This window comes from Sinohyriopsis cumingii, chromosome 5 (genome assembly GCF_028554795.1).
Source record: "Sinohyriopsis cumingii isolate HCF-2022 chromosome 5, ASM2855479v2, whole genome shotgun sequence".
NCBI classification, from domain to species: Eukaryota; Metazoa; Mollusca; class Bivalvia; order Unionida; family Unionidae; genus Sinohyriopsis; species Sinohyriopsis cumingii.
Genome location: NC_142965.1, coordinates 20,622,912 through 20,647,228, shown reverse-complemented (window position 1 = coordinate 20,647,228; position 24,317 = coordinate 20,622,912). Strand labels below are relative to the sequence as shown.

At 33.6% G+C, this 24,317-nt stretch overlaps 1 protein-coding gene across 1 annotated transcript in view; it reads right to left on the bottom strand.

The window, feature by feature from the left end:
• LOC149798752 (integral membrane protein GPR180-like) overlaps nucleotides 1–24,088 on the bottom strand; it is a 43,816-nt gene extending 19,728 nt beyond the window's left edge. The window contains exons 1-6 of the mRNA XM_089957626.1: nucleotides 23,782–24,088; nucleotides 20,283–20,420; nucleotides 12,567–12,773; nucleotides 10,021–10,201; nucleotides 6,027–6,076; nucleotides 4,223–4,374 (exon numbers count right to left, since the gene is read on the bottom strand). Of these exons, the coding sequence (XP_089813752.1) occupies nucleotides 4,223–4,374; nucleotides 6,027–6,076; nucleotides 10,021–10,201; nucleotides 12,567–12,773; nucleotides 20,283–20,420; nucleotides 23,782–23,935 (882 nt within the window). The 5' untranslated portion in view covers nucleotides 23,936–24,088. The remainder of the gene's footprint in view (nucleotides 1–4,222; nucleotides 4,375–6,026; nucleotides 6,077–10,020; nucleotides 10,202–12,566; nucleotides 12,774–20,282; nucleotides 20,421–23,781) is intronic.
• Nucleotides 24,089–24,317: the final 229 nt, after the last annotated feature.

The window sequence follows — 24,317 nt, the reverse complement described above, 5'->3', positions numbered from 1 at the left end:
ATTAACAATTCAAGATCAACTCAGCGGACATCCTAATTATAGAAGGCCTATATATCATTAAGTCTGATCAAAATTAGCTCAGAACTATGGCCTCCTCTGTGGTAACAAGCACAGACAATGAGATGCAAGACCACCTAATTGATATCATGGACCTGATTCATTAACAATTCAAGATCAACTCAATGGACATCCTAATTATATAAGCCTATATATCATTAAGTCTGATCAAAATTAGCTCAGAACTATGGCCTCCTCAGTGGCAACAAGCACAGACAATCAGATGCAAGACTACCTAATTGATATCCATGGACCTGATTCATTAAAAATTCAAGATCATGATGATAAGAACCATTATTCCCAGGATGATGAAAATCAGAAGGAGGTGATCAAAATACAACAGTGGAGGCCAACACTAAACAGGGATGAGGGGCTTGAATTACCACCCATCTACACCAGTCTCCTTGTATCACATGACCATTATAAGTCAGGTGATCAACATTAGTCTCTGATGAAGGCAGTGTGGTTATTGCTGAAAATGTTGAACTCTTAAGATATTTATGCTCTGAGCATGGGAAATTACTAATGATCATGAATTATAAAGAACAAGGAAGCAATCTTTTCAGTTGTGTACTGAATATTTTACAAGTCAGAAACAGTGATAGCTGATGGACAATTGCTATGTATATTTAATCTGCATCCTTTGTTTTTTATATTTTATTTTTCAATACATACCATTGTAATGTAACATTATGTGTTGGAATAAACCTTGTCCAAAATCAAGTTTATTTTTTGCTTGACCTGAATTGAATTTTTTAAAATTTTATTCTATAAATAACTAATAACCAAATTATTCTCTATGTTTATGGGTTTAATATCAGGATCATTATTAATCGAAATAAATATGTTTATTTGGGTCTAGGTCGAAGTTATTGGAATTTGCCTGGTGTACCTGACATAGTCCACGTAGTGTGTTGTAATTTTAGAAACAGATTTCTAATAATAACAAAAATTTCATTTTGTAAACAGTAGGATCATTCTAGGTTATTTTCCATTTAATAATATCTTTTTATGGAAAATGCTAATTGTGACCTGAGGTCAGGCAGAGGACAATATAATCCTATCACTGAAGGGAAAATTAATTTGTGCTTTAAGATCTAGCACAATCATGTTGTATTATATGTTGTGACCAGTAATTCGTTATGGGCTGGAATTTGTTTCTTATTGATTGTTTTCTCTGGAAATACAAAAGTGCTCTAATAAAATTCTTGGACAGAGACATTCACTGGAATTTATAGTGAATTCAAACCTGGAATTATATTACTGTGATTCAACAAAAGACTGTTGACACATTAGCATTATCTAGGTTACAACAGCTTTAGCTTTGGAGTTCATTTCATCTTCTACTAAATTTTATTCAGCACTTTAAATTATTAGAACCTGTGTCTGTAATTCTAGGATTATTTTGGGTTGTAATTCACAATACTCTAAGTTCTTTTTTTATTTTCACTTTGTATTCTGGGGAAATAAATTATCTGTTGAATTTTAAAAAACTTGTTGCTTTTCACTCTTTGCTGTTATTTATTTTAAGAGCAAAGACTCATAACAGCAATATATAGGTGTTTTGTCAGATACAGTTAAGATTACAGGCAATGGGAAATATGTAGGTGTTTTAGTCAGATACTGTAATGAATACAGGTAATGGGCTATATGTAGGTATTTTTGTCAGATAAAGATATGATGACAGATGGTGGGCAATATGTAGGCATTTTTGTCAGACACAGTGATGATTACAGGTAATGGGCTATATGTAGGTGTTTTTGTCAGATACAGTGATGATTACAGGTAATGGGCTATATAATAATAATAATAATAATGAGGACTTTGTATAGCGCCTAATCTTTAGAAGCTCTAAGTGCTTTACAACATTAGACAACACCTATAAGATAAAGAAACAATAATGTTATTACAAAATCAAACACCATGAAATTAGAAAAACATAAAAAAAATAAAAAACACGCTGAGAATATTTCAGGTAGGAAACATTATTAGGTCTTTAAGTTTGTTCTTGCTGTCGAAATAAGTGAGTTTTGAGAGCTCTCTTGAATGTGGTCACTGTCTTTGTGTCTAAGTTCAGTGGGCAATTCATTCCACGTTGCTGGGCCCTGGTGTACAAAAGAACGCTGTCCATATGACTTTGTTTTCATAGTGGGTATAGTGAGTATACGATTGTCAGAAGAGGAGCGTAAGTATCTTGCTGGTGTGTACACATGGGTGAGGTCGGATAGGTATGTTGGACTAGAGTCCGACAGTGAAATGTAGCACAGAGAACAAATTTTGTGTTTCATTCTGGATCGAATGGATAGCCAGTGTAGGGTACAGAGCAGCGGGGAAGTGTGCTCTGATCGTGGTACTCTAAGTATGATCCGAGCAGCTGTATTTTGAACTTTTTGAAGTTTCTGGAGCAGATATTGTGATGAACCAGACAGAATTGAGTTACAATAGTCCAGTCTTGAAAGTACTAATGAACACACAAGTGTTTTAGTAGCATCAATTGAAAGATATTTGTGAATTGTGCTGATGCGTCTCAGCTCAAGATATGCAGCCTTGCATATGTTCATGACATGTTGGTGGAATGTGAGAGTACTGTCCAGAGTAACACCTAGGTTTCGTACTGATTGTGTGAATTGAATGTTGGCGTTGCTGATATTTATTGTTTGAGGAAAAGGATGTGACTGAGAAAGTCTTTGTGTTGTGATCAGAATGGCCTCAGTTTTATCATCATTCATCTGCAGCTTGTTACATGTCATCCATGATTTCACATCAGAAATGCACCTCTCTACACTTTGGATGGTAGTAACAACTTCAGTTGGGTGGCTAGATTTGTATATTTGGGTGTCATCAGCGTACAACTGGTGAGACACTGGATGATGATCTATGACACTTGAGAGCGACTGAGTGTACAGAATGAAGACAACAGGTCCAAGAACAGACCCCTGTGAAACACCACAACATAGATCAACTGGGCTGGAGTGTATTCCATTTGCAGACATGACTGTGTCCTGTTGACCAAGTAGGACTTGAACCACAGTAAGGCTGTATCATGAATGCCAAATACATGCTGGAGACGGTGAAGTAATATATCATGGTCTATTGTGTCAAATGCTGCAGACAAATCAAGGAGGGTGAGGACTGTAATCTTTCCGCTATCCAACGCAAAGAGAATGTAATTAACTACTTTTAGAAGAGTAGTTTCAGTACTGTGGCAAGGGCGATATGCAGATTGTACATTGCTAAAAAGACTGTTTGAATTTAGATGAGATACAAGCTGGGATAGAACAACCTTTCCTAAGATTTTTTTATATGAATGGGAGATTAGAAACTAGGCGGTAGTTCTTTAAATCGTTATGGTCTAGTGTTGGTTTCTTCAGCAGAGGCTTTACAATGGCAGTTTTGAAAAATGATGGCAATTCCCTGGATGAGAAAGAGGTATTAATAACATCAGTTAGTGAAGGCAATACTGGATCTAAGCACTCAAATAGCAGTGATGTTGGAATTGGATCAAGTTCACATGACTTTGGTGCACTCTTCATCACGACTGTACATACGAAATCCAAAGAGACAGGTTCAAATGCTGCTAATGGTTTTGTCAGATACAATGATGATTACAGGTAATGGGCTATATGTAGGCATTTTTGTCAGATACAGTGATGATTACAGGTAATGGGCTATATGTAGGCATTTTTGACAAATACAGTGATGCCGACAGATGGTGGGCAATATGTAGGTATTTTTGTCACATACAGTGATGATTACAGGTAATGGGCTATATGTAGCCATTTTTGACAGATACAGTGATAGATAATGGACTATATGTAGGTATTTTCATCAGATACAGTGATGCCAACAGATGGTGGGCAATATGTAGGCAATTTTGTCAGATACAGTGATGATTACAGGTAATGGGCTATATGTAGGCATTTTTGTCAGATACAGTGATGATTACAGGTAATGGGCTAAACATATCCAATTTTGACAGATACAGTGATGATTACAGGTAATGGGCTATATGTAGGTGTTTTTGTCAGATAAAGTGATGGCAACAGTTAATGGGTAATATGCACTGATATTATGCACCTTCACCATAAATGATGTGAACTCTACATCAATTCTCCTGAATGTTATCTTTTACATTTAATTTCTATAAAATATACTGAGCTCTCACTTGCAGGACTCCAAGTACTCCCACCACTCTGGCTGCTGGCTTTTGGCTGATCATCTGCAAATGGCTATTTCTGTATGATGTACCCAGTGTCCAGCCCAGACTTAAACTTAGCAGCATGTACAACATGGCAAATTGAGATAGCACATCAAAAACTGCAACAGAAATATAAAATGTTACTTACAATACATACATTTATCATTCCAGCACAGAATTTATTACACCTGAAGATGAAATTAAGCACATAAGCAATCCCATTCATTCATTTCTAAGCAGACAAAAAAATGTAAACTTAAACAGTTTGCAGCAAAAGAAACCAAAGTGATTAAAGAGCAAAACTGCAAAACCTATGAAGACCCTCACTGTAAAACAGTACATATTTTCCTTCAAGTCAGACAAATATTTCAGTAAAATATAACATGATATACTCCTATTTTCAATTTGGAAAACATGCATTAAAAATTTTAAAAGTACTGTCTGATTGCAGTAAAGGCATCATGTTCAATTGAAAAGTTTGTGCATATATAACAACTCTGAGTTCAGTTTCAAAAAGTTCAGTTCCAAACCCCATGGAAGTAAATGTCTTCTTGTCAGGTCTGTCAACTCTGTGTAATTTTTATAGGCTTTTTTACCGCCATGGTAGCAGGAATCATCTCTCCCAAAATTCAAATTGACGTGACATGGTGTCCAATAAATGCAACTTTCGCATTTCCCTTTTTTGTCCAAGGGCCAAATATCTAAACTTGGTCCATGTTAGGGTAAAAGAGTCACTCTTGAGTCAGTCATTTCACTTAAACAAAAAGCAAAGTTCAGTTTACCTTGCCTTCATTTCTTGCCATTACATCATTCACTTTTGTTCAAATACAATGCAGGAATAATCAAATGAAAACATTGACTTTCTTGTTGGCATAAGCCTTACAGTAAAATCATAAGGGTTGTCATAAGCCTTACAGTAAAATCATAAGGTTTGGTATAAGCCTTACAGTAAAATCATAAGGGTTGTCATAAGCCTTACAGTAAAATCAAAAGGTTTGGTATAAGCCTTACAGTAAAGTCATAAAGTTTGGCATAAGCCTTACAGTAAAATCATAAGGTTTGGTATAAGCCTTACAGTAAAATCATAAAGTTTGGCATAAGCCTTACAGTAAAATCATAAGGTTTGGCATAAGCCTTACAATAAAATCATAAGGTTTAGCAGGTCTGTAACAGATAGAGAGTTAACAGAAAAACTGTATGTGACAAAGCTTTAAAATCAGTAGTGACAGACAGGAACACTGATGATCAGCAAGCAACAACTTCTCAAGCCCATAATACATGTAAGTCACATAACAGGAAAGTCTAATACTTAAATGACAAACTAGTGAAAATTAAAACACTTTTTTAACTGGCTGAGTACTTTAACTTATGATTTCTTTATGGATACTGCCTCTTTACGGATACTGCATTGGTATTCCTAATACAATCACTATGGAGGAATTCAGGAAGCTTTAAGTTTATTGCCAGTTCTCATGAAATGAAGACTACTTAATTTCAAATTTTAATATCATTCTGAATATACATTACTGATTCTATATGATGTAATTAAGACATGACTGACTTTGGACAACATGTTTGTATATAATTATGACATAATTTAATCTGGACAATATAGTTTGTTTTCAACACAAGCAATCAACTGAAATAAAAAAATCACACATAAACTGTGCTAACTCATCTTCACAAAAGAACAGTGTAGTAAAATATTATCACACAAACAATTTAATGCATATTGAACAATGTTTCACCAATTTTCAATGTGGAAACTCACATTCTGCAATCAACTCAAGTAGAGGTGAGCCACTGCCATCCTTTGAATATCTGAAATAAAAAAATTCTGCTGTAAGAATCTCTATAGAGGCATTCATATTGGCTGCATTCACCAAAAAAAATTATGAACTGTTTCTGAGGTAGGGAACACAGAAACAATGGCCCATGTTAGCCTGCAGCCAATCACTTCACTGATATCAGCCTTATAGCCAATCACATTACTGATATCAGCCTTACAGCCAATCACTTCACTGATATCAGCCTTACAGCCAATCACTTCACTGATATCAGCCTTATAGCCAATCAATTCACTGATATCAGCCTTATAGCCAAAGGTAATAGCAGTTGATCAAATAATCTGGATTAAATAGGGCGACTTCCAGTAAATTTTCTCAAATTCTATCTTCACGTTTTTGAGAAAAATTTCTAATAGATTTGTTCTGTTTCTAGTAATGACTACCATGCTTGACTGCAATAGCCTTTAATTTATTGAAAGTAAGGAAGGGAGACTGTTTAATCATCAACAATGACAAGACAAGAGGGTGGGGAGACTGTTTAAGCATCAACAATGACAAGAAAAGGGGGAAGGGAAACTGTTAAAGCATCAACAATGACAAGACAAGGGGGAAGGGAGACTGTTAAAGCATCAACAATGGTACGACATGGGGGACAGGAGACTATTTAAGCTTCAATATTGACAATACAAAGGTGAAGGGAGACTGTTAAAGCATCAACAATGACAAGACAAGGGGGAAGGAAGACTGTTTAAACATCAACAATGACAAGACAAAAGGGCAGGGAGACTGTTAAAGCATCAACAGTGAGAAGACAAAAGGGAAGGGAGACTGTTTAAGCATTAACAATGACAAGACAACGGGGCAGGAAGACTGTTTAAGCATTAACAGTGACAAGACAATGGGGCAGGGAGACTGTTTAAGCATTAATAATGACAAGGCAAGGGGGCAGGAAACTGTTAAATCATCAACAATGACAAGACAAGGGGGAAGGGAGACTGTTTAAGCATTAACAATGACAAGGCCAGGGGGCAGGAAACTGTTAAATCATCAACAATGACAAGACAAGGGGGAAGGGAGACTGTTTAAGCATTAATAATGACAAGACAAGGGGGCAGGAAACTGTTAAATCATCAACAATGACAAGACAAGGAGGCAGGAAGACTGTTTAAGCATCAACAATGACAAGACAATGGGGCAGGGAGACTGTTTAATGGTGTAATACTAATTTTATAGGAATAATTGTCAATAAAATGCTTTTTTTATAATGAAGTTTACTTTTCTGTATAAATTACCTTTATTTTCAAGATAGCCATCCTTTGAAAGATTGATAAAAATGTTACTCCAAACAGTTTAAACACACACTGCATGCATAACTTCCAAACACTGTGTTGCATCACTCCTTTTGCATGTGAATGTGGGTAATTTTGAGTGTTATTGTTGATTCACAACAACAACAAAACAAGATTTCCTTTTTCCCAAAACTAGGGAGATTTAATTCATGAAAGAGAAATAGTCAACATCAAAACTCATTTTATTATATTGTTCTGTTAGTAAAATGTTGATGCCATGACTGCAAGTAATAGTAAAAATTCTGCTCATCCCTGCACAAACTTCTGAGTACCAATTCATGAATTTTAAGTTCACAACAACCTTGGAACTTGCTTCTCTACAATGAACCATACAAAGTTTTTCATGCATCAAGTACCTACTCCTTTCGCTTGCTTCTCTTGCTATCATTGGTTACATATGCGAATTTGTCATAAAAACCACTTTATAATGTTACATATGTTAATTATGTTACCTATATAATATTCATAAATGGTTAATTGATCAATTGATACAAGTTGACCTGACACACTATCATACCTCTTGATCTTAAAGAGATAAGATTTTTAATTTTTAAAATTCCACAATCTTTATTTGATTTCATAAAAATGATATAATGAATGTGATAATACAAAGCAGGTCTACATTTCATTTATTGTAAAGATACAAGAACAACCTAATCTAATCAGTGTTCAAAACAAAGCACTTAACTAGATTCTCAGAAACTCTGACAGAAATAGCTGCGATGGTAGACTGACTCTTTTTGCATATGAATTCAAGACAGCATATCATATTTATCATGACTACACTAAACCAAATTAAAAGACAGAACTTAAAACAACAATTTCACTTCACAAAATTTACTTAATTGGTATTTATTTCTTAAAGTCCTGCCATCAGTAGGCATTACTGACATTTTCATAGACAGAAATTTCAGTGAATATTGTTTTTTACTGAGAATACGATCTGGAAAGAAAATTTAACAAAATGTATGACTTCTTACAAAAAGATAAGAATTTCATAATGATTGTTATTTCGAGGCAATAACTGCCAAATTTGTTATGATAAAACAAACAATATAGCAAAATGTCATTCATCCACTCTACGATTTTATTCATGTTCAACAAATAGACACCAATTCTCTTGGTATATTTTTAGAAGAAAAAGTTTAACCCATGCCTGAGTTTGCATTATAAGTGGGTTAACAAGTTATCCAGGAATGAGTTACAGAAGGAGGTGTATAACACATTTTCTGAACAAATAAACAGTCTTATTATAACAAATCTTAGTACACTAGTTCCTCACTAATGCCCTTCAATATATTAGTGTCTCTCACTATAATGCCCCTCAATATATCATTGTCATTCACTATAATGCCCTTCAATATATCAGGGTCTAACACTATAGTGCCCTTCATTATATCAGTCTTTCACTATAATGTCCTTCAATATATCACTGTCCTTCACAATAATGCCCTTCAATATATCTCTGTACTACACTGTAATGCCTTTCAATATATCACTCTCTCACTATAATGCCCATCAATATATCACTGTACCTCACTAAAATGCCCTCAATATCTTACTGTCTCTCACTATAATACCCTTCAATATATCTCTCTCACTATAATGCCCTTTACTATATCATTGTCATTCATTATAATGCCCTTTGAGATATCACTGTCTCTCACTACAGTGCCCTTCAATATATCACTGTCTCTAACCATAATGCCCTACAATATATCCATATCACTTACTAAAATGCCATCACTATATCACTTTCACTATAATGCCTTTCAATATATCACTATCCTTCACTATAATGCCTTTCAATATATCACTGTCATTAACTATAATGCCATTCAATATATCACTGTCTTCCCTATAATGCCATCCAATTTATCACTGCCTCTCACTTAATGCCTTTAATATATCACTGACCTTCACTATAATGAACATCAATATATTACTGCCATTTACTATAATGCCCTTCAATATATCACTGTACTTCACTATATTGCTCTTCAATATATCACTGCACCCCAATAAATTGCCCTTTAATATATCTATGTACCTCACTATAATGCCCTTCAATATATCACTGTCCTTCATTTTAATACCCTTCAATATATCGCTGTACCTCACTATAATGCCATATATATGTGTCCCTTTTGTAATGTGTATGGCAATAGATCCCATTCAATTGGTCAATTTTTTTTGTCATTTCTGCTTAATTTATTTCACTATTTGATTTCTGAGCTGATGAGAACCAACTACAAAGTGATTTCAAATCACTAAACCATTACTGCTGATGCACTATGAGGATACAGCCTTGCTAGAACAACCCTCAGTATAAAACAAACCTCATATATAATGTAACTTTTATTGATACCATGGACAGTTATAAGAAGGAGTGCTGCATTAACTGGACTCATTTCTAACCGAGTCCACTGTCATGGCTCTCATGCACCATGGTATAATGAGAATAAATAATTCAAATAAACACCACAAACATGTAAAATCCATGAATGGTTTTACTTTATTGATTCTTCACACAACTCAAAGTGTCCTAATGTTAAAATAAAGGGTGTACTAGTTTTTCCACAGTTAAATAAATGGTTGCTAAATAATTGAATAAACAAAACATATGTACCTTTGCAAATGGAAAATCATAAATAAGGCTCCTACAGCCTGCAAACCAGTTGAAGCTGTGAGGAGCTGGATGACAAGTTGCATGGGTCCACCACTCCGCAGGGGCTCCCATAGCTTTGGCACACAAATACAGCCCAATACAAAGTAGGCTAGTGCTAACAGCTGGTAGAACCGCAGCAAGCCTGGATTTAAAAAACAAGAGTCCCTTGAAGGGGCTGACGCTCTACTGGGTGAAAACAATTTCCAGGAAAACCACCTGTCATAATTCTGACGGCATAGTGACAAAAATATTTTCAAGACAGCCATTGTGGCAGCCACACTGGATGCACGACTGTTGCCAAAAAGATAACATAAGAAACAAAAACATGTTGATATAGTCATCCATTTTGTGGGGAGTAGAGATAATAATTTTTTCAAGATGTCTTCAAGAGGAGTAGCGATAAATAAGATTTTCAAGGTGGCTGCTATTGTGGCCATAAAGGATGTCAGATTGGCACCATTTTCATTCACAACCAACTGGACATCATAGGAAATTTTCTGGTGAAAACCCCAAGTTAATATCACTTTTTGATCAAGTCGAGTTATCATAATAAGATTCTCAAGATTGCTGCCAAGGCAGCCATACTGGATTTAGATCAGCACCATCTACGTTAGGACCAGTTAGACATCATAAGAAGACTTTCAGTGAAAACCTCATACTGATGCAACCAGTGATTCAGGAGAAGCAGCAATAACAAGATTTTCAAGATGGCAGCCATGGTGGTTACATTGGACATCAGATTGGCACCATTTTCACCATTTTTATGAAGGACAAACAAGACATCATAGGAAGTCTTTTAGTGAAAAGCCAATGCTGATAGTACCCTCTGTGCAGGAGTATTAGAAATAATAAGATTTTCAAGCAGGCTACCATGGTGGCCAATGTGGACATCAGACCAGCACTAGTTTCATCTAGGATGAGTTGGACATCATAAGAAGTATTTTAATGAAAACTCCATGTTGAGATCATCATCCATTCAAGAGAAGTAGTGAAAACAATATTTTTAAGGTGGCCATTGTGGTGACCATAGTGGACATCAGATTAGCACCATTTTTTTTTTGGGACCAACTAGACATCATAAAAAGTCTTTTAGTGAAAACCCCATGTTGAGATGACCATTATTGTAGTAGGTATAATGATAAAAAGACTTTCAAGATGGCAGCCATACTGGACTGGTACCATTCTGATTTAGAACCAACTAGACATCATGAGAAACCTTATAGTGAAAACTCCATGTTGATATAACATCTATTCTAGAGGAGTATTGTTAGCAAGATTTTCAAGTGTCCACTGTGACAACCTTACTGGATGTCCTAACAACACCATTTTATTTAGAACTAGAACAATGGGATGAACATACATGCAAAGTTTCATAGCATTCCTCCAACAAGTTTAGGAACAGTAGATATTAATTCTTGTGCTAATGGTTGGACGATGGATGACAGAAGATGGATGGTTGACAGACAACAGACCATCCCGAAAAAGCTCTTCTAGTCTATGACAGCTAAGAAATGAACATATCAATTTTATGATACAATGATTGTTTTAAATAATGGAAAATAATTATGATAATCAATGAAAAATAACTGTACAGGAATTCATGAAGTGCTATTGGGATCCTACTCCGACTAGAATTCTTTGGAATATTGTCCATTACAGTGAAAAGGTCCCTAGAACCATTTATTCCTATTTTCAGTCCAACAAATTACCCCCAGCAGTGAAAAGGTTACTATGGTCCCTGCAACTATTTGTTCACAGTACCAGTACAAAATACTGCTTGTAGCAGTGAAAAGGTTACTGTGGTTGTAGAACTATTTATTCCCATTTTCAGTCCGTAATATTACCCATAGCAAGGAAAAGTTTACTATGGTCCCTAGAACTATTTATTCACGATATCGTGACATCAAATTATTGATTTATTAGTTAACTGATTAACCAGTACCAATGAAGGATGAAAGCTTTACTTTAGATACCATGGAAGTTACTGTTATATTTATGCCAAACAGGCTGAGAGTAAAGACATCAGAACTGTTCCACTGAATTTGGATTTGAAAGTTTCATGAAATTATAAGCATTTTGGTGACACTTATTAACAGTGGTTAATAAATGCTAATAGGATTTATTTCTGCACCCCCAAGCTGAGAAAGCTAAATCATTAACATTTCTCCACCACAAAAATAATCCACTGTACGAAACTGTAAACGAGTTCTTAAAATCCACTAAACAAAACAATCAAACAATCCTGACCCCATGACTTTAGCATCCATTTATTTTAATTTTATCTGTGAATCAAAAAGAATGCCTTGAAAATGTTTTCTATTTCTTCAAATACACCTGAATACTTATTTAAAGTATGAAACACAGACTGTTTATTTTACAACATAATCTTCAATATGATTGTGGTGGACAAAATTCTAGTGCCCTTTTACTACATAAATTATTGTGCACATATCCTCATCCCCTCTGTAACAAAATGTTTAGGGGCTGGAGTAACAAATCTAATCTACCTGTTTCTTCATCACTAAAATGTTCCACAGGATTCCCCAGGGCATCAGGATTAAACAATTTGATTTCATATTGAAGAAAGTTAAAGTTTGCTTCTTCTGTCTCTGATATGCCAGAACAAGTAAAACTATCAGCCAACACAATATGCCAGATTCTTGGAGAATTAAAAGCAGCATGGGTTTTGTTCCCAGTTGTATTTGTCACCTCATCTGAAAAAAGGAAACAAACTTTAGAAATTGTGTCTCTCAAATGTTTGGAACTTTTCAAAATGGGTGATTGTGTATGACTTAACATGTTTTTTGGCAGACAATTCAATTTTGTGATAAAAGGCATAAAAAATCCCCAAGCTCATTACATAGTCATAACACTCAGACACATGCACATACAAGCACTCAACCTCACCCATAATAAAGTAGCCCAGGGATAAGGATGCAAAATCCACAAAATATAAGATGCATCCTTTTTCCATGGTTGCACGTATGAAATCTGATCTATTATGACTCTATGGTCTTAAAAGAAGTAATAGAAATGAGCAAAAAGCAACAAGTTTGATAAAATTCAACAAATAATTTATTTCCCTAGACAACAAAATGAACATGAAAAAAAGGAACTTACAGTATTGTGGATCAAATCCCAAATAATCCTAGAATTACAGACACAAGTCCTAACAATTAAAGTTCTGAATAAACTTTAGTGGAAATCCAAATTAAGTCCAGTGCTGAAAGTGTTGATGTGTCTGTGATGACTTGTAAAGTTCTGATATACCAACAGTCTTTTGTAGGATCACAGTAATACAATCCAAGAAGAAATCCTTATTTGAAATTTCTGCAGAAATTCAAATCTATATTTCCAAGAATGTATTCAAAACACTTTTGTATTTTCAGAAGAAATAATCTGAATAATTCCAAATCAAATACTGTACACAACAATAAATTGATTCTACTCTGATGTTAAAGCATGAATGAAAACTCTTTCCAGTAACAAGATTATATAGTCTTCTACTTGACCTCAGGTCACAATTAACATTTTCTTAAAAAAAACATTACCTAATGGAAAACAACCTTCAAGAAACTTCTTAATGTTTACAAAATAGAATGTTAGTTATAATTAGAAGGTCTGTTACTAAAATTATAATATTGAACCTGGAATATGTTAGGTATGCCAGGTAAATTCTTCAGGAATTTCCAATTACCAAGACCCAGACCCAAATAAACATGTTTACTTTTATTAATAATGATCCATGCATTAAACAGATACACAGAGACAATTTTTTAAAATATCAATAATTCAGGTCCAGTAGAAAATAAACTTGATTTTGAACAAGGTTAAGTCCAACATACAATGTTACATTGCAGTAGCATATAATGAAATAACAAAAAATTACACCAAAATAATTAACAATGTAAATTAAATATACATATCACACAATATCTGAAATGTCATTGTAATTTAAATTATCATACATGTGACCTTTGACCTCCTTCCAGGAATTCGAGACACAGAATCCAAAAACAGCCCCCTTTCTTGTAGATGATCATAACACTAAAGCTACCCCAACCTCATCCCATCCCCTGCATCAATTCCTGATCATGAAACTGGGGTTGTAACCCAAAACCCCTGATACATACTAAATATCCTCTTTCTAAGAATGTGCTTCCAAATATTTATAAATGTCACTTAAATTTCAATAACTGACCTCTGAACTCTGACCCCATCCCATGTATTCCAGGTCATCCACACTAAAATAATACGCATCTCCAAAAATGGTCACCATAAGGGCAAACTAAATACCATGTTTGGTAAATTTCTAGTTAGTGGCTTATATGTGAATATGGACAGACAGACTGACAGATGGATAAATGGATGGACAGACAGAGAGACAGATGGATGGACTGACAGACTACTGGTATTATACTATCTCTGATGCTGTTTAAATGTGGAAATAGAATCCTATGTAAAATCCAAATAGTGTAACAAAAAATGTATCCATGACAAAACCCCATTGAATTCTATGTAAAATTTGAAAAATGTAACAAAAACTTTCCTGGTTAAAAAACCAATAAATCCAATGTAAAATCTGAATCTTGTAAAATCATTTTACCAAGACAAAACCCACTGTATCCTATGTAAAATCTAATACTGTAAAAGCATTGTATCTGGGACAAAACATCACGGAATCCTATGTAAAATCTAATACTGTAAAAGCATTGTATCTGGGACAAAACATCACGGAATCCTATGTAAAATCTAATACTGTAAAAGCATTGTACCTGGGACAAAACCCACTGTATCCTATGTAAAATCTAATACTGTAAAAGCATTGTATCTGGGACAAAACATCACGGAATCCTATGTAAAATCTAATACTGTAAAAGCATTGTATCTGAGATAAAACATCACAGAATCCTATGTAAATTCTAATACTGTAAAAGCATTGTACTTAGGACAAAACCCACTGTATCCTATGTAAAATCTAACACTATAAAAACATTGTATCTGGGACAAAACCCCACAGAATCCTATGTAAAATCTAATACTGTAAAAGCATTGTATCTGGGACAAAACCTCATGGAATCCTATGCAACATCTAATACTATAAAAGTATTGTACCTGGGACAAAACCTCACGGAATCCTAAGTAAAATCTAATACTATAAAAGCATTGTATCTGGGACAAAACCTCATGGAATCCTATGTAACATCTAATACTGTAAAAGCATTGTATCTGGGACAAAACCTCACTGAATCCTATGTAAAATCTAATACTGTAAAATCATTGTATCTGGGAAGAAACCCCACTGAATCATATTTAAAATCTGTATACTGTATATAAAAAAAAATCTAAGTCAAAACCTGACTTCATACAAAATCTGGATATTGTAAAAAACATTTCATCCAAGATAAAACCCAAATGAATCCCATGAAAAAACTGAACATTTTCTTAAAACATTATCCAGGACAAAACCTACTGAACCCTGGATAAAATCTGAATATTGTAATAGCGCTTATCAAAGACAAAACCCATTCAATAGTATGTAAAATCTGAATATAACAAAAACATTAAAACCATGACAAAATCCACTGAATCATGGATAAAATCTAATCTTGTAAAACCATTGTAACCATGACAAAACCCACTGAGTCGTGGATAAAATCTGATATTGTAAAACACAGTAACCATGACAAAACCCACTGAATCAAGGATAAAATCTAATATTGTAAAACATTGTAACCATGACAAAACCCACTGAATAATGGATAAAATCTGAATATTGTAAAACATTGTAACCATGATAAAACCCACTGAATCATGGATAAAATCTAATATTGTAAAACAGTGTAACCATGACAAAACCCACTGAATCATGGATAAAATCTAATATTGTAAGACACTGTCACCATGACAAAACCCACTGAATCATGGATAAAATCTAATATTGTAAACATTGTAACCATGACAAAACCAAGTGAATCATAAGTAAAATCTAACATTATAAAAGCATTGTAACTACAACGAACCCAGTGAATCATATGAAAATTCTGAATATTGTAAAAAACATTGTAACCATGACAAAACTCCACTTAATCCTTATATAAAACCTGAACATTGTAAGGAAAAAATTATCTGGGTCAAAACCTGACTGAATATAAAATCTGAATATTGTAAAATTACTGTGCCCAGATCAAACCCCCACTGAATCATATGTGCCCAGGACAAAACCCACTGAATCCTTGGTAAAATCTGAATATTGTAAAATTGCTGGGACCAGGACAAACCCAACTGAATCCTACATAAAATCTGAATATTGTAAGGAAAACATTATCTGGGTCAAAAGGGGGTCCTGAGTGGCCGAGTTGTCTAAAGCGCTCATTGTTACGGATCACTGCCATCTCACCTCTGTCTGCGTGGGCTCGATTCTTGGATTCGGCTAATGTGGGTATGTGAGAAAGCTTGCCAGTAGCTTCTCATGGTTTGGTGGTTCTTTCCATGGTTTTCCCGGGTTCTTCCTCCACCATTAATACTAGCCGCCATGTATAGCCTATCGTGTGCTGAAAAATGGCATTCAAGCCTACAACAATCTGGGTCAAAAACCCAACTGAATATAAAATCTGAATATTGTAAAATTACTGCGACCAGGACAAAAACCCACTGAATCCTTGGTAAAATCTGAATATTGTAAAATTACTGGGACCAGGACAAACCTAGCTGAATCCTATATAAAATCTGAACATTGTAAGGAAAACATTATCTGGGTAAAAAACCAGACTGAATATAAAATCTGAATATTGTAAAATTACTGGGACCAATACAAAACCTACTGAATCCTATGTAAATCTGAATATTGTAAAATTACTGTGCCCAGGACAAACTCCATTGAATCCTATTTAAAATTTGAATATTGTAAAAATTACTGTGCCCAGGATAAACCCCATTGAATCCTATGTAAATTCTGAATATTGTAAAATTACTGGGACCAGGACAAAACCCACTGAATCCTATGTAAATCTGAATATTGTAAAATTACTGTGCCCAGGACAAACTCCATGGAATCCTATTTAAAATCTGAATATTGTAAAAATTACTGTGCCCAGGATAAACCCCATTCAATCCTTTGTAAATTCTGATTATTGTAAAATTACTGGGACAAGGACAAAACCCACACCCACTGAATCCTATGTAAAATCTGAATAATTATTGTAAAATTACTGTGCCCAGGACAAACTCCATTGAATCCTATTTAAAATCTGAATATTGTAAAATTACTGGGACCAGGACAAACCCCACTGAATCCTATTTAAAATCTGAATATTGTAAAATTACTGGAACCAGGACAAACCCCATTGAATCCTTGGTAAAATCTGAATATTGTAAAATTACTGGGACCAGGACAAACCCCACTGAATCCTACTTAAAATCTGACTGTTGTAAAATTACTGGGACCAGGACAAACCTCACTGAATCCTTGGTAAAATCTGAATATTGTAAAATTACTGTGCCCAGGACAAAACCCACTGAATCCTATGTAAAATCTGAATATTGTAAAATTACTGGGACCAGGACAAAACCCACTGAATCCTATGTAAAATCTGAATATTGTAAAATTACTGGCAGCAGGACAAACCCCATTGAATCCTTGGTAAAATCTGAATATTGTAAAATTACTGTGCCCAGGATAAACCCCATTGAATCCTTGGTAAAATCTGAATATTGTAAAATTACTGGGACCAGGACAAACCCCACTGAATCCTACTTAAAATCTGACTGTTGTAAAATTACTGGGACCAGGACAAACCTCATTGAATCCTTGGTAAAATCTGAATATTGTAAAATTACTGTGCCCAGGACAAAACCCACTGAATCCTATGTAAAATCTGAATATTGTAAAATTACTGGGACCAGGACAAAACCCACTGAATCCTATGTAAAATCTGAATATTGTAAAATTACTGGCAGCAGGACAAACCCCATTGAATCCTTGGTAAAATCTGAATATTGTAAAATTACTGTGCCCAGGATAAACCCCATTGAATCCTTGGTAAAATCTGAATATTGTAAAATTACTGGGACCAGGAAAAAACCCAGTGAATCCTTGGTAAAATCTGAATATTGTAAAATTACTGTGCCAAGACAAAACCCACTGAATCCTTGGTAAAATCTGAATATTGTAAAATTACTGGGACCAGGACAAACCCCACTGAATCCTTGGTAAAATCTGAATATTGTAAAATTACTGTGCCAAGACAAAACCCACTGAATCCTTGGTAAAATCTGAATATTGTAAATTGAATGTGGCCAGGACAAAACCCACTGGAATCCTTGGTAAAATCTGAATATTGTAAATTGAATGTGCCCAGGACAAACCCCACTTAATCCTTGGTAAAATCTGAATATTGTAAAATTACTGGGACCAGGAAAAAACCCACTGAATCCTTGGTAAAATCTGAATATTGTAAAATTACTGGGACCAGGACAAAAACCCACTGAATCCTTGGTAAAATCTGAATATTGTAAAATTACTGGGACCAGGAAAATACCCACTGAATCCTATGTAAAATCTGAATATTGTAAAATTAATGTGCCAAGACAAAACCCACTGAATCCTTGGTAAAATCTAAATATTGTAAAATTACTGGGACCAGGACAAACCCCACTGAATCCTTGGTAAAATCTGAATATTGTAAAATTACTGTGCCAAGACAAAACCCACTCTATCCTCGGTAAAATCTGAATATTGTAAAATTACTGGGACCAGGAAAAAACCCACTGAATCCTTGGTAAAATCTGAATATTGTAAAATTACTGTGCCAAGACAAAACCCACTGAATCCTTGGTAAAATCTGAATATTGTAAAATTACTGGGACCAGGAAAAACCCACTGAATCCTTGGTAAAATCTGAATATTGTAAAATTACTGTGCCAAGACAAAACCCACTGAATCCTTGGTAAAATCTGAATATTGTAAAATTACTGGGACCAGGAAAAAACCCACTGAATCCTTGGTAAATCTGAATATTGTAAATTTACTGTGCCAAGACAAAACCCACTGAAGCCTTGGTAAAATCTTAATATTGTAAAATTACTGTGCCAAGACAAACCCCACTGAATCCTATGTAAAATCTGAATATTGTAAAATTACTGTGCCAAGACAAAACCCACTGAATCCTATGTAAAACCTGAATATTGTAAAATTACTGGGACCAGGACAAACCCCAATGAATCCTATGTAAAATCTGAATATTGTAAAATTACTGTGCCAAGACAAAACCCACTGAATCCTATGTAAAACCTGAATATTGTAAAATTACTGGGACCAGGACAAACCCCAATGAATCCTATGTAAAATCTGAATATTGTAAAATTACTGTGCCAAGACAAAACCCACTGAATCCTATGTAAAATCTGAATATTGTAAAATTACTATGCCAAGACAACCCCACTGAATCCTATGTAAAATCTGAATATTGTAAAATTACTGGGACCAGGACAAACCCCAATGAATCCTTGGTAAAATCTGAATATTGTAAAATTACTGGGACCTGGACAAACCCCATTGAATCCTATGTAAAATCTGAATATTGTCAAATTACTGTGCCAAGACAAAACCCACTGAATCCTTGGTAAAATCTGAATATTGTAAAATTACTGTGCCAAGACAAAACCCCACTGAATCCTTGGTAAAATCTGACTATTGTAAAATTACTGGGACCAGGACAAAACCCACTGAATCCTATGTAAAATGTGAATATTGTAAAATTACTGTGCCAAGACAAACCCCACTTAATCCGATGTAAAATCTGAATGAGAGGATCATATTACAATAATATTCAAACAGCAGTACTGTGGGAATGATTGATAATTCTTAAATAATAGTGTTTGAACAGGAAAATGTTTTCCTTCAGCCAATAGTATTATACATTGATGTGAATTTGGTCATGGGTTCCATATATTTAACATGTTAAAATGATAATCACATTATAATGAAACCTGTTCTAACATTGGGAGAATAGTACATGAACAAAATTTAAATGGTCTCATTGTTAATCAAAACTACTGATTATACCAAAACCAAATATATCTACTTGAAAGGTACCAAAGGGAACATAAAACTTACAACCTAAATCCTATCACAAAAATTGAACCAAATTTTTCTAAAAGATTAGGAATATAATTCTTATAAATTAAATTGATAATTGATGAAATTTGTGATGATGACATACAAATATTCCTTGTTTTCTCAAGTTTCTTTTGGCAATCAGTTTCTTCAGCAGCTTCTTTCCAGTCTTCATTTAGAAACAGGTAAAACTTGACTGCAGATGAGGCACTGGCATTAAAAGCATACTGGATCACAGCATCTCCTGTGAAAAAATGAAATCTATATAAAATTTTCTTAAAACTTTAAGCCCACTCCAACATACACAAATACCATTTAACTGTCTTGGCTCTCAAGGCAAAGACTACTTTGTGTAACTGCAAAATGATAAAGGGGTGACTAGTTCACTTGAATCCCCAACTATTGTGGACCTGGTATATTATTTTGTATTGGTGTGGACCTGGTCCATGTATATTCTTTTGTATCTGTGTGGACCGGGTATATTATTTTGTATTAGTGTGGACTAAAGTTCAATTACAATGTAATTTGGTTATTGAATAATTAATTATAATTATTTGTAACTGTTTGTACATCACCAATTTGGTGTAATTTTAATTGTAATTGAATATCTAGATGTGTAATTGCTCAGATACAAGTCAATTACAAAAAGGGAGATAAATGTGATGTTTAAATCAAAACAAATTATAAAAATTTAGAAAATATATATATTTATCTTAACTGCCAGGTGTTATGCTAATAATATAATAATTAATATAGAATAAGCAATAAAGCTAAGTTTTAGTTCAGAAAACTGTCTATATGAAGATTTTATTTCGTCTACTGTGGGATTCAGACTTGGGTTCAGTTACAATGTAATTGGTGTAATTGAATTATTAATTACAATTACACTGTATTGATAACTGTATTTACTATTGAACATCACTGATATGGTGTAAGTATAGCTGAAATTCTAAGTGAACAGTCATGACTTTGAGTAACTGAAATTATAATTGACATCTACAAGCACATAGTAATTGTAACTGTAAATGATTAAAGTAATTGAACCCAAGTCCTTTTTATTAACAAGGAAGAAAGTAATAACAATACTTATTACATTTATTTCTAAAACTGATGTTGTGAAAATACCAGAAAAGATTACCCAGCAATGGATTTCTCACAAGTCAGTTCATTCTGATTCATAAAACAAAAAATACTGATTTATAATCTTGTTTAATTTTTAACCGACTTTTTCTAGTACAAAACTATTGCACCAGATGTCATTTCATACATATCAGAATGAATAAATACATGAATAAAGCTAAATCTGAACAGAGGAATAAAGAACAATATGATTCTGAGAGAGGGAAGTGCATGTTTCAATAGCAAAACTGCTATAAAATCACTAGATGAAACAACAAAACAGCAAGTCATAGATTGATGAGATTTGGTGCTAGTGATCTTAATAAGTTTATACTATAAACAGCATAATTCAGGGAGTCAGTCAGATAGATATTAAATGAATACCATTGTTGAAACAGACAGACAGACAAAGGGACTGAGATATAAATTCATTAATTTTTAATAAAGAACTCCACATATCTTTATGTGAAAGAAAATGGCCCTGAAATAATAATCATGATATTATTTTTAATTCAATCAAAACAATTGCATTTTTTTTCATTGTTAGGACTTTTAAGAATTTTTTTTTCATTCTTAGGACTTTTAAGACATTCCTTCTATGTATTTGGAATTCCCTATTTTAATTTTTTGCTGTTGTAGTCAGCTCTTTTGGAAAATTTCTTTCTCATGCTAAGTATGCACTATATGTTGAAATGGTATAGAAAGGCTCTTCATGTATCATACAAAATTCATCTCACACTTTTACACAACTCTTTATACACACCCCTTAAAAAAAAATCTTTCTAATACAAATATGCACACAGCACTGTTATTATAACATACAACAGCTATTTGTAAATTAAAAAATAAAACATAGGCCTAAAAATGTTGCATCTCACTGTTTTGCTTATTTTGCAAATTAAAAACAGATGAGGGGTTAATGAAGTTCTGAATTTTAAATTATTATCCATTTTGTACAAGGGAACGTCACTATTATCTTTCCATAATATTCCTGTTAACTTATAAATGGAAAACTTTATGACTCATTTTTAATATCTCATAAACCCTAATATACATACACTAAGTTTTAGGGCTGATGTTGCATATTTAACAATGACACTATAGTTCATGTCCTGTCAACCCTACACAGCAACTGTACTGCAATTACCATGTCCCAATTATTATCTAAATGGGAGGGTGATGGCCAGAGAAAATCCAGTCACCACATGAATACACTTGCTTTTTTTCACTCTGTTTTGATGGCGGGTCAAAGTTTCACCTGCTGCATCAAGACTGTCTAAACTTAAGCCAGTGGATTTGAGCAAAGGCTTGGACACCAAAATCATTCTGCATGTGTTGGGATCAGGGAAGTTTGACTGTACTAAACATGAGAACACTCAAATATGCACAAATGCACATAAATCTACCCATGAAATATATGTAAAGAGTTATATTTATACATATAAACAAGTTTTTAATCGATAATTAATGAATTTAAACAATTTAAGCCTCCACTTTCTGTTATTTACTGCAGACATGATTTGTCTCTACTCCGTTATTTACTATTAACATGTGGCATATCTAATTACCAATTGAAAATGGACTGGATATTCTTTATTTCCACAAATGGTATATTATGACTAAAATAGACAGATGACATTTTTTAATGTACCTTTAATTCATTCTGTGAGTGGGGTGGGATGGAAACATAAAAAGTATTAAAGAATATCATGGAAAATAATATTAGTTTATTATAATACTGAAAGTGATTAAATCTTTGCAAGTCAAACAAAGTTGACATCTTAATCCCATTTTGTTGGAGTTTTCGTCACTGTTCATTTCATCAATCAATATTATAATGTTATAATAACAATAATAGAAACGGAAATTTGTTCTACAGAACTTTGATTTAGTCTTCAAAATGGTATATAGAAGCATATTACATGAGAACAAATTTCAATTACACATATTGAGGAACTATCATAACTAGACTCAGCTATGATTATAGTACCAGATATACTTGATACTTTAAAACTACTGGCTGAAAAATAATTTATCAATATAAATGCACACAACAACAAAATTTGAACGCCAATGTGTAATGAAATGGATGCTGATAAATATCAAAGAGAATATAATAATTAATATAAAATGTGATTTAACTGCAGGTTTAAACCAGATTTCATTGACAATTACGTCTATAGAAAGTAACAGACTATTATTACTACAAATTAATGATTCACAAAAAATAACTTATTTTTTAAAATAACCAATAAAACAAGAAAAATGTAAATATCTAAATATACTTTTAATATTCCAAATGGTGCATTTTAGCGTATTAGAGTTTTGTATTTTTTTTTTTTTTTTTTTGGTTTTATTTAAGTACAAAGAGCTTCAACATGCAAGGTTGTCGAATTCTTAATAAATTCAACTACTCGACTTTAGGCATAACAACAAATAGTGATACGTTTTAACTTGGGTTCAAACTCGTCTTTAACTCGTAATACCGTGAAAACAGAAGGATGACAAGTATTGCCCTTTTTCAGCATTTGCCTTTAGCGATGAAAATACACCTCTGATAGTTTTTGCGTCAACGTAGTACACGTCAATGAAAGCGTCAGCAAAGAAAACGAAAATCCATAATTTGTATAAAATATTCATAATAGAAAATTCGTTCAACTTGGGATAATATCACTCCGTACTATGTACACTTTTATTGCTCTGCGAGCAATGTTTTAATTCTAAATCTGGCTGGAAAACATTATCGTGCCTAAGAAAAGTTTTCAACGTGGATGTCGTAACCATATACAATTTCTTCTCCGAATTAATAAAGTTATTTGTTAAGTATTGGGCTATAAATAAATTTCTATATTAAACCTATTTAACTAAATAAGAAATTTTTAAATAGTTCACCCTCTTTTGAACCTTTAAGATTTTGTACGACCTGCCACAAACCATGTTTGACAATTTACGGTAATAATTTAAGCTCGAACTGCGGGTTATTCCGGACAAGTATAAATTATGCAATACCTAATAAGATTCT